Source organism: Mesoplodon bidens (assembly GCF_964165515.1).
Source record: "Mesoplodon bidens genome assembly, chromosome: 18".
Classification (NCBI taxonomy): domain Eukaryota; kingdom Metazoa; phylum Chordata; class Mammalia; order Artiodactyla; family Ziphiidae; genus Mesoplodon; species Mesoplodon bidens.
In genome coordinates, this window is record NC_138175.1 from 47,865,230 (window position 1) to 47,876,937 (window position 11,708).

Consider the following 11,708-nt stretch of genomic DNA (forward strand, 5'->3'; position numbering starts at 1 on the left):
ACGGCCATGACTCATGGGCCAAGCCGCTCCGCTAGATGTGGGATCTTCCCAGACCGGGGCACGAACCCGTGTCCCCTGCATCGGCAGGCGGACTCTCAACCACTGCACTACCAGGGAAGCCCGGAATACATATCATTTAATAACAGACTAAGGAAGCCAGAGAGAGTTTGTCTAAGTCCCAGATGAGGAAAGAAGCTGAGAAAACAGAAGGGAAGGATATTTGTGCAGAGAAAGAGGGAAAAAAAGACAGGGAGAGAAAGGATATAATGACAAGAGAGTGACTGAAGAGCAAGCATTAGAAACCCTAGTATGGGGACTTCCCTGGCAGTCCAGGGGTTAGGACTTTACCTTCCAATGCAGAGGGTGTGGGTTCAGTCCCTGGTTGGGGAGCTACGATCTGACAAGCCTCCTGGCCCTAAAAGCCAAAACTTAAAACAGAAGCAATATTGTAACAAATTCAATAAAGACTTTTTCAAAAATGGTCCATATCAAAAAAAATCTTTAAAAAGAAAGAAAGAAAGAAACCCGAGTATGAACTCCTGACAGCAGGCACTTGTACGGGTATCTCTGCCAAGCTTGCAGCTTCCAGCCAAAGGAAAAGGTGTGTTTTGAGTTCATTCCTAGAGCGCAAAAGAAAGACCAACACACAGAAAAGACAAAAGGTGCAGAAAACAAAACGTAGCAATTGGCTCAGGAGAGAGGGTTGAGCAGAGACACCACTGGCACTGGCCCACAGGTGGGTAAAGTCCTCAAACCCCTGCCTGCAACCCTCTGGGCTAATCAATGGCCAGCAATGACGTTGGGAAAGCTTACCCTGCACGGGGAAGCCCAGTTGCTCACCATTCTAAGCTGGGCACTTAAAAGCCACCATGGAGGGTGCAGGCACCGCTGTCCCAGGTGGACACCACTCTGGACACCACCCAGAGGACAGTGGAAGGCAGGCCCTGCTGCAGCACCAGGCACCAGAGACACATTGTAGGTGAGGAGTGAGAGGAGAGAGGCTGAGGGTGGGAGGGGGCCCATCCTGTCTCTTCCCCTGCGTGTGTCCACAGCCCACACTCTGAGCATCAGTCCCTCTGCAAGTCTAACCACAGGCAGGGGCTTGGACTCGGGGCCTTCTCTTTGAGCTCGCTGACGTCCGTCGCGTCCCGCAGGAGCAGAGATGGGGCCGAGTGGCGCAGCTGCGGTGGCCGTGGGGCTGTGGGTCTTGGTGACGGTGGGCGTGGCGGCGGACCCCGAAGTGGTGGAGCCTCCGCGCCGCCTCCTCTCACACTACCGCTCCCTGGACCCCCGGGCGCTGCTGGCCATCAAGGCACTGAGGGACCACTATGTGAGTGATGCTCAGACGCCCCCGCCCCCTGGACCCCGGGCCCGCCGGGCTCGGAGACACCAGTCTTTGTCCCGAGGGGCCCTCAAGTCCTAGCGTCCAGCAGGCACATCTCAGATTTCAGGGTCCGGAATTGTGACCACGACATCTTCCCGGAGGCCCCGGTGGTCAGCTCATGCACGGCCTTGGTGCGGGTCACAGAGGGGCGCCCCCTCCAGGCGGACTCGGCTCCACATCGGGGCGCAGGCTCCGCATGGCGAGCGCGGGTGCCTTTCAGCCCCGCTCAGCCATCGGAGCGCTGCCTGGTTCGGGACACGATAAGCACAACCGTCCGGGCCAGTCCCGAGCCACGTCCAGGAATCTCCGACGTCCCAGCGCTTCAGGGGCCCTTGCCAGGAGACTCCGCGTCACCCCAGCCCTTGCCCCGCAGGAAGAAGAGACGCTGAGCTGGAGGCCGCGCAACTGCTCGTTCCGCCGGAGGAGGGACCCTCCGCGGCCTTCCGTGAGGCCCGAGGCCGGCGGGCGGGGTGGGGGTGGGGGTGGGGGAGCGCGTGCTGGCGCGCGGCCCCGTCTAACTCCCGCCGGGTCCCCGCAGTCCCGTGCGCTGCTCCGCCAGGTGGCCCGCGGCCTCGCCGACGCCCAAGACGTGCTGAGCAGCCTGCCGAGCCCCGAGCTGTTCCCCGGCGTCTTACCGACCCTGGAGCTGCTGGCGGCCGCGGAGCGGGACGTGGCGGCCTGCGTGAGTGCGCCGCGCCCTGGACCCGCACCCCTCCCGGCTCGCTCTGCGCCCCTGGTCTCAAGGCCAGGCCCCCCGACTGCGAATCTGTCCCATGAGGCCAGAAACGGGCGCAGACACGATTCACGTCCTCTCGATGTCCCCAAATCCGGGCTTTGGTCTGCGGCTGGAGGGGGAGGAGGAGGGGAGGGTCGGTTCCCCGCCGCCTTCATTAACCTCCTGTTCTCCCTCCAGCTCGAGCTGGTCCGGCCAGGCTCCCGGAGGAAGTCCATGCGGCGGCCCAGGAGGCGTCCCCAAACTCGCACAGCTGTGAGTGGAGGAGGCGGGAAAGCGGCTAGACGGGAGCCCGGCTTGGAGCCGTGAGGGTCTGGAGGGGGGTCTCTCGGGGAAGGAGATCCCTGGCTCAGCCCCGCTCCGCCTCCTTCCCGGGCTGCAGGGCTCGCCTCGATGCCACGAAGCCACCGTCATCTTCAACCTCCTGCGCCTGCTCGCGTGGGACCTGCGGCTGGTGGCGCACTCGGGTCCTTGTCTGTGATCCCGCCGCGGCTCCGCCTGGGACCCGAAGCTCTGGGGGCGCCTGGTTGCGGACGCCGCCCTCCTCCGTGGCGCCCTCGGACCAGGCGGGTCTCTCAGCCTGGACCCGCCGGCGCTGGTGCCAGAGGCGCCCTTTTCCCAAAGACCACAACGAGTTCCCCCGGAAGCAGCGATATTTCCGCGGGATGCGTTGCCCTAAGATCTTCCAGGGCCCGGGCTGGCAGGAAAAGACTGGAGTCCGTGTCCGCCTTGGTCGCTGACCACCACGTACCATGGACCAGTTTCTACTTCTGTGGTTACAGGAACAGCCCTGTCTCATGACAGGTCCCACCCCGTGCTTTGAACCTCCAGTGCCCGCTTTGCGATTCCATGAATATGTGACTCTTGGACCTCCCCGCTGGGGAGGCCTCATTCCCAGAGGGACTGGGTAGTGATAAGGCCAAAGGACTACTTGTCCTCTGGATAAGTAGTTTTTTGAATTCCGTTCCTTAAGTGTGTTTTGTATTTATGAAGTTCCTGTGTGTATTTGCCGTTCTGTCTTCTGTTGTTAATTTATTGCCAATTATAAAATATTTTTGCATTTCTGCGGGTTGTTTATTCCGTGGTCATTTTGAGGGGGGCTGTTCAGCACACAATGCTGAGACAGGGAAATCAGGTGAGCTGAGTTTCAGTTCTGCCCTGCCACTTAAGTGTTGCGTGTCTGGGCAAATTCCTTCTCTCTGAGCCTCAGTTTACTCATTTATGCCACGGCATTGTTACACTTCCCTTGCAGTGAGTACTATACATTGAAATAATGTTTCTGAAGCTTCCAGCTGAAGCCACAGAATGGCCTTAATAATTGGTCTCCACTAAATAACCACACACATAAATGCAGAACAATTGTACTTTGAAAATTTGTCTGCGTCTGTGGATGGGCAATCTTCGTGGCCAACTGCAAAGCCTGTTTCCCAAGGTCACACAGCTAGAGAGGGTCGGAGCCAGGTTTGAGCCCCAGAGTCTAGCTCCAGTTCCCATGCTCCCAACCACTCCCCTGAACTTCCGTTCTAAGAGAAGCAGTATGCTGTTGAGGGATTTTGAGATAATTTGTCAATTTTCAGGATTCACAGTTGTTGCAATGTGTCCTCCCCTGATATAAAGCCGATGCAATTAATAGAAACTGACCAGAACACTGGTAGGTGACTTGGGCACATCCCTGCTGTTGCTTTTATTTTTTTTTTAAATGTTTATTTATTTTGGCTGCTCTGGGTCTGAGTTGCGGCATGCAGGCAGGATCTAGTTCCCCTACCAGGGATCGAACCTGGGTCCCCTGCACAGAGTCTTACCCACTGGACCCCCAGGGAAGTCCACCTGCTCTTACAGGTGAACCTATCTGCAGGGCAGGAATAGAGACGTGGACCTAGAGAATGGACATGTGGACAGAGTGGGGGCAAGGGAGGGTGGGATGAAGTGGGAGGGTAAGACTGACATATATACACTATCATGCGTAAAATAGATAGCTAGTGGGAACATGCTATAAAGCACAGGAAGCTCAGCTCGGCCGGTGCTCTGTGACGACCTAGATGGGTGGGATGGGGGCGTGGGAAGGAGGTCCAGGATGGAGGGGATATAGGCATACATATAGCTGATTCACTTCATTGCACAGCAGAAACGAATACAACGTTGTAAAGCAATTATACTCCAATAAAAAAAATTTCTAAAAAACGTTACATATCAGAGCTCAAAGACATTCCCAACTGAGGACTTTGGTCCACCCTCTCTCCAGAATTATGAATGAGGGAAAGAGGGGGTGGGAGTAATAGTCAAAATGACTCCACACCTTCTGTTCGAGACGTCCATTACCTCCAAGTCAGGAGATGTAGCTACACTGGTGCTGTTGAGTGCAGTGGTTACTCTCTGGTGTCAGACAGAACTCAGTTAATATCCTGCCCTCACCACTTATTTGCTGTATGACCTTGGACAAGTCTCTTAACCCCTTTGAGTCCCTGCAGTTTCCTCGTCTTTGAAATGTAGGCAAAGCACAGGATGTCCTTGGTGCTACCATGAGTCTTCAGTAGCACACTGTGAGGGAATTCCCTGCCATTCGAGTGGTCAGGATGCTGCGCTTTCACTGCTGAGCGCCCCGTTCAATCCCTGGTCGGGGAACTGAGATCCTGCAAGCGTCATGGCCAAAAACAACAACAACGACAACAAAGAAAACAAACCGCATTGTGCAGAGCCTCTGTGAACAGGGTGAGACATATACAGTCTCACAGAAGGAGGGGGTGTCTCTGTTTTCCTTTTTCACCGACTGTTCCCTTTTCCTGGAAGGCTCCCCCTCAGATCTCCACAGAGCTCCCTCCCTCACTTCCTTTAGGTCTTCCCTCAAATGTCATTTCATTACCTTATTTAATACAGACTTCCTCTCGCACTCTGCTCTCGTCCCTGCTTCATTTCTTTCATTTTCCATGATCTGACTTTACCTAACCTAATACATACCACATGCCTAATCCCCGTGTCCCAGAGAGGTACTATCTGGTACCTCTCTCTAGTAAAAAGCCCCATGAAGGATTGTTTCGTGCCTTTTCTTTTTTCAATGCTCTCTTCCTGGCACCTTGAGCAGGGTCTGACCCAAAGTGGGGGTGGGAGGGCAAATAGGTACTTGGTGAATGATTCAAGGCATTTTTCTCAACCCCACCTGATTTCCCTGAAGTATTGGTCACAGCTCAATTTCATAGCACATCCTCCTATTCCTGGGTCCTTCTGCACCTGACAGTCAGAGAGCAGGTCGGTGCAGGCTCCCAACCTCCCCCATGCTGTCTCTATGGGTACCAGGTGGGGAAGGGTGGGGAGCAGCTGGTGTCCTCTCTGAATTCACGAGGTTTTGCCTTTCTCACTCTCTCTCCCACCCGCAGCAGCAGCCCTGGACCTTCTGCCACCTCCTAAACAGCCCCCCTCTTGGAAGTTCCAGGTTCTTCAGGGCAGCACCTCCGACAGGTGCCTTTTCCCTCTACTCCCTGTACTGGGGCCTCTGTCCCCTCCCACCCCAGTCCTAGATCAGCCTGGGCACCGGCGCAGGGGACCCGCCGTGTGGGGCTGAAGCTGCCCCAGCCCTGATTTTGACTTCCTTACTCACTTTCTCGGAGGTGAAATGGGACATGAATCGATGTCAGTTTCTTTTTCCCTCTGCGGCTCACATGGCTCACAGGCCCCGCCCTGCTCTGGGCTTTCCCAGCCCTCACCTCCTCTGGTGCTAGTGTCAGCCTCTAGCTGTGTTTTCACTTTTCCTACATCAGCTGGGATTGCCCAGCTGCACAGGCTAAAAGCTGCGCCATGGAGCTCAGGCAGGAATCACACCTCAAACGGAGCTGGAAGTTCAGAGACAAGGACAGAGCAAGGAGCTGAGATCCAGAACAGGAGGCTGAAGTCAGAGACGCCAGACGAGACCGAGAGACCCCAGGCGGCGGCCTCAGAGAGGACACTTGATCTCCCATCTGCTGACAGAGACCAGAGCGCAGGAATGAAGCTGGGTCAGCCCCTACATCCTTGTCCGGGACCCTCACTCCCCAGAGCCCCCGCCCTCACCCCCTGACGCCCTCCCTCCCCTCATCTTGCTGTCCTTCCCTAACACAGACGTGGCCCCCGGCTGCACGCTGGTGCTGATGCTGATGACCGTGGCCCCGAGCAGGACAGGAGCAGTTCCCGTGTCCTCACCCCTCGGGGCCCTCCCAGGTGCAAGGGGCTGCCACATGGCCCAGTTCAAGTCTCTGTCCCCACAAGAGCTGCAGGCCTTCAAGACGGCCAAGGATGCCTTTGTGAGTCTCCCCCGACCCCTCCTGCAGTGGGCGACCCTCCACCCCTCCCTCTGTGCGCTCCCGGGCTACCTGGGCTGAAGGTGGGCCTGCCCTCCCCACACTGGGCTGACCTCCACCCTCCCCGCGGTGGGCGATCTCCTGTCCTCCTGCGGTGGACGTGCCTCTGCGGTCCTTGTGGAAGCTAACCTCCCTTCCTGTTGCTGGCCCTCCTCCAGCCTCCCTGGGCTCCTCCCTCTGCCCCTCCCCCTGGGGGCTGACCTTGCCCTTGCTCTCTAGGAAGAGTCGCTCTTGCAGAAGGACTGGAACTGCAGCTCCCGCCTCTTCCCCAGGACCCGGGACCTGAGGCAGCTGCAGGTGAGTAGGGCGGGAGAGTCAGGCCCGCCTGCCCTCACCTGCCCGCCCCGCTCCGGCTCTGCAGGTGGCCCCTCACCTCCTCCTTCCCTCACGTCCTTCTCTCCCTGCCCCCCCCCACCCGGCCCCTGACCCCTTCCCCTCAGCCAACCACATCGGCTCTCACCTGACCCCGACTTTCACCTTCCACTGTCCCTTCCTCTGTCCCCCTCACCTGTGCCTCCTCGCCTGTTCTCTCTCACGTGCAACTCTCACCTGTCTTCTGTCTCCTCCTCAGGTGTGGGAGCGCCCCGTGGCCTTGGAGGCGGAGCTGGCCCTGACACTGAATGTCCTGGAGGCCACGGCTAACTCATCCCTGGATCACATCCTGGACCAGCCCCTTCACACGCTGCACCACATCCACTCCAAGCTCCAGGCCTGTGTGAGCACTCGGGGCACCCGGGCCTTGTCTGGGCTCTGGCCACCTGTACGTCCCCCTCTGTCCCAGGCCCTGCCTCACACCCTCAACACCACCCTCCTCTGCCCACAGGTCCCAGCTCGGCCCACAGCAGGCCCCAGGCCCCGGGGCCGCCTCCAGCACTGGCTACACCGACTCCAGGAGGCCCCGAAGAAGGTGAGTGACCGGGGAGGGGAAACCGATGGCTGGGCTCAGGTGGGAGCCCAGACGTGGGAGCTACTGAGCCATTCCCCTCTGCCCCCCAGGAGTCCCGGGACTGCCTTGAAGCCTCTGTCGTGTTCAACCTCTTCCGCCTCCTCACCCAGGACCTGAAATGTGTTGCCAGTGGAGACCAGTGTGTCTGACCCCAGAGACCCACCTGCAACTTGTCTCAGCATCTTCGATATTATTTATACATCAAAACCCCTTTTTTTAATTTATTGCCTCCTAATGACTATTTTTATATTTATATGTGTGATTTCTCAAACTCAGACCCCATAAAATGTTTATTTTTCTACTTTTTTATAAAAACTGTACAAATAAACAATGAAGAAAAGATGCTCTTTGTGGTGTGGACTGTGTGTATGTGTGTGTGTGTGTGTGTGTGTTGGTTTTTCTTTGCTGCTGTAACAAATTCTCACAAACTGAGCATCTCAACACAACACAGATTCATTATCTTACATTTCTGCAGGTCAGAAATCCGGGTGGGCTCAGCTAATTTCCCTGCTGTGGGTCTCACAAGGCTGATCAAAGTGTGGCTGGCTGGATTGTTTCGGAGGCTCTGTGCAGGATCCTCTCCCAAACTCATTTAAGTTGTTGGCAGAATTCTGTTCCTTGCGGTTGTCAGACTGAGATCCTTTTTCCTTGCTGGCTGTGAGGGCCCATCCTTAGCTCTTTGCAACTTCCTTCTGGTCCCTGCACGTTGACCCTACATCCCAGAGTCAAATCCTTCTCATGCTTGGAATCCCTCTCATATCTCCTTCTGCCACATTTCTCTTTTACCTCCAGCCTGAGAAAGTTCTTTGCTCTTAAGAACTCGTATGTTTAGACTGGCTCCACTCAGGGAATCCAGGACAATCTCTCTCTTTTAGAGTCCATAAATCTTAATTACATCTGCAAAGTCCCTTTGGCATGTAACAGGGGATATTCATAGGTCTGAGATTGCGGGTTGGCATCTTTGGGGGCCATAATTCATCCTCCCACGGTATGTATGTGACGGTATAATGGTGTCATTAGATTGCATCCTGTTATAAGTAAAGTAATATTAACTCAAAGTGCCTTAATAATGAGAACATTTATTATTGTACAGGATGAGAAATCTCAAGCAGCAGGGTCCATTTAAGCTGAGCTGTCCAGTATGGCTCCCAGATCACATGTAGCCACTGTGCACTTGAAAGGTAACTAGTACAAGCCGAGCTGTGCTCTAAGTATAAAATATCCTCCAGAATTTAATGACTTCTTATTTTTCTTATTTTTCTTTTTTCAGATGTTGTCTGCCAAAGTTTTCTCTTTGTAGTTAATAAGGATGTGGAGAGAGTTTGAGACCATGTAAATTCCTATTCTCTGACCCATTCATTTTAGCATCCATTGATGGAGTTTGCCTTACAGTTACTATTATGACCATTACCAAATAGTGAGCCTCTAATGTCATCATTCTTTCTACATTTCTTAGTCAACATTCTACTCTTAGGAAGAGCCTTCCTCCCCTTCCTGATTCATGTATTTACCAATGGCTTTATATCAACATGGACTCATGAGTTATTATTTTATAATTGTAGTTCTTTACTATCATTTATCATGACGCTCAAGTTGTCCCAGATGAAGCCAATGGGAACCTTTTCAAGAGGGCTCATGTCCTTTTGATGTGTTCCCATCATTTGTTGAGCACCTCCTCGCTTTCTGGTATCAGATTCCCAGGCTCCTTTTGTAATTTTCCTGCCTCATCTCTGTAACTCTGGTCATTTCCCCAAGGAGCTCTGGTTCCTTTTAGTGGAGAACAGTATTTAGAAACCAACACCTGGGTGAACTGATTGCTACAAGGATATCATTGCTTCTACACTCTCTCAGTGGATAGAGTTAGGAAACAGATGTGTGTACATACAGAATTTTTATTTACTGTTTAAAAGATTTAAAATCATTAATAATTTTACATTGATTATATATTTAAATTATATTTTCGGTATACTGGGTCAAATAAAGTATATTTTAAATTAATTTCATATATATTTTTTAACTTTTTAAGCATGGTTACTGAAAATTTTAAATGGTATGCATGGCTCACATAATATTTATACTGAATTGTGCCAGTTTAGAGAGCATGATGTCATAGTAGAGCCAGGGTTTTTCCATCTGGCTGCTCCTCCATCCTCAGTGTATCAGTACTGTCTCCCCTCATGGTCATCATATGGCTGCCACAGCTCCAGCCATCACACAACCACATAATTGTCTATAAAGCTGGATGACAGAGATGCCAGCTAGCTGTCCCTATATCTGTTATCCCTTCTTCCTTTACCTAGTGGATTTAAGAGTGTTCTACTAAAGACAACATTTTCCAGCTTTCCCTACACCTATGGCACTATGTTTTGGCCAATGCAAATGAGTGAAAGCAATCTGAGCACCTTATGAGTTGGTCCTTTAAAGGAAATGGCAATGCCCTCCTCCTTTCCTGTCTCCACTCTTGCTGAATGACAGAAATGAGAGCAGCCATCTTATTTTGCCAATTTTCTAGGATATTTACAGTAGATATAGAATTCTGTGTTGACAGCTTTCTTTTTATTTCAGTACATTAAAGATTCAAGGGTAATTTATATACGGACTTAGGTCCTCTTTGTCTGGGGCTCCCTCCATATTAGGATTTCTCCTGTCAGTTTCCAACTACTCTTGCTGCCCTGAACTCTAGGGTCTGATATTTCAAGTCAATGACTGGTTTTCTGGGCTTCCCTGGTGGTGCAGTGGTTGAGAGTCCACCTGCCGATGCAGGGGACATGGGTTTGTGCCCCGGTCCAGGAGGATCCCACACGCCGCAGAGCGGCCAGGCCTGTGAGCCATGGCCGCTGAGCCTGCGCGTCCAGAGCCTGTGCTCTGCAACGGGAGAGGCCACAACAGTGAGAGGCCCACGTACCACCAAAAAAAAAAAAAAAAAAAGACTGGTTTCCTGCTTGAGTTCAAGCTGTCCCTTGCCACGTGAGTGGAGGTGCGTCCTCAGAGGAAAAGCCATATGAACTTGATCTCACATAGTGTGTTCCATTCTTGTTTTTTTCCTTCAGCTTTAATGAGATATGATTGACACATAACCTCACATAAGTTTAAGGTATACTACATGTTGATTTTATACACTTATATGTGGCAAAATGATTACCACCATAGCATTAGCTAACACCTCCATCCATCCCATCACATAATTCTCATTTCTTTTTTGTGGGGAGAACATTTAAGATCCAGTCTCTTGCAACTTTCAAGTATATAATGTAGTGCTCTGATGAATTTTACACCTAGGTAACTGACATTTTAAGACGTGAGAGGAATTCCCTCGCCGTCTAGTGGTTAGGACTCAGCGCTTTCACAGCTGTGGGCCAGGTTCAGGGAAATAAGATCCTGCAAGCCATACAGAGTGGCCAAAAACAAAAAAGACATGAAACCTCTACATCATCCTGTGCCTTTTTCAACTCAGTTCTTTCTACGACATAGACAGTCACTAGTCTGCTTCTGGCTGCTGTATATTAGTTTTTCCTGCCTGCTCTACAAATTCATGTAGTGGGACTTATACAGAATTATACACTATGTACTCTGTTGTGTGGGTTCTTTTTTCTTTCACTCAACATAATGGTCTTGAACTGCATCCATGTTGTGTATATCTTGTTTTTTCCTTTCACTGCTGAAAAGTATTCCCTTGTATGGGAATCATTACAAATCATATATGACTTTCTGTGTCTAGCTTCTCTAAGATCTTTATGGCAAAAAAGAGCCAAAAGAATTAGAATTGAAGCTTGTGGAGAGAGCTTGGGATTCCAAAATGGGATAGAGGCAGTATATATTACGGTCTTGGCAGTAGCCAAAATGGACCATTTTGTGGCCAAGAGAATGGTCTGTGACAGCCTTCAAATTGCGCCACCTGCTGAGTTGGAAGGAAGGTATTGGACGATCCATATAATCTAGAGATGCAGGGGAGGTACCATTAGGGGACCTGGGAGGTGTATCCATATTTCCCTTGGAAGAGCTGATCTTTCCTCCTGCCTCGGATAATTGCTGTTGAGCTTCTTGCTGTTCTGACTGAAAATCCTCGTATTTGGCTTTCTTGAGTTTCGCTCTACGATTCTTGAACCAAACCTGCAGGACTGTTGGATGTATGTCCATTTCTGAGGCCATTTCTCACTGAAGGCTAGGGGTGGGGTATGGGTTTTTATTGAAAAGGAAGTTCAAATCTGCCAAATGTTTCTTCATGAACATAGTTCGTTTCCTTTTTGGATGCTTCTGGTACTTTGCTTTTGAAAGGTTGTCTGGATCTGACACCCTGAAATCTAGATGTGCTTCCAT

The 11,708-nt window shown here is 51.9% G+C and overlaps 3 protein-coding genes across 3 annotated transcripts; 2 read left to right on the forward strand and 1 right to left on the reverse strand.

Annotated features, from left to right (window-relative positions):
* Positions 1-1,162: 1,162 nt before the first annotated feature.
* On the forward strand, positions 1,163-2,598 carry LOC308606343 (interferon lambda-4-like; the record flags this gene model as incomplete). Its single annotated transcript, XM_081217095.1, has 5 exons — positions 1,163-1,330; positions 1,758-1,829; positions 1,923-2,066; positions 2,298-2,372; positions 2,500-2,598. The coding sequence occupies 5 exons, from the start codon at positions 1,163-1,165 to the stop codon at positions 2,596-2,598; spliced, it is 558 nt and encodes a 185-aa protein (XP_081073221.1).
* A 1,803-nt stretch (positions 2,599-4,401) lies between these two features.
* On the forward strand, positions 4,402-7,626 carry LOC308605756 (interferon lambda-3-like; the record flags this gene model as incomplete). Its single annotated transcript, XM_081216035.1, has 7 exons — positions 4,402-4,464; positions 5,489-5,570; positions 6,144-6,388; positions 6,665-6,742; positions 7,017-7,160; positions 7,269-7,352; positions 7,442-7,626. The coding sequence occupies 7 exons, from the start codon at positions 4,402-4,404 to the stop codon at positions 7,538-7,540; spliced, it is 795 nt and encodes a 264-aa protein (XP_081072161.1). The 3' UTR covers positions 7,541-7,626.
* A 3,442-nt stretch (positions 7,627-11,068) lies between these two features.
* DPRX (divergent-paired related homeobox) lies at positions 11,069-11,708 on the reverse strand (the record flags this gene model as incomplete). The annotated part of the gene is given in 2 exon segments (XM_081216036.1): positions 11,069-11,543; positions 11,547-11,708. Coding segments are annotated over 2 exon segments (582 nt in total). The 3' UTR covers positions 11,069-11,123.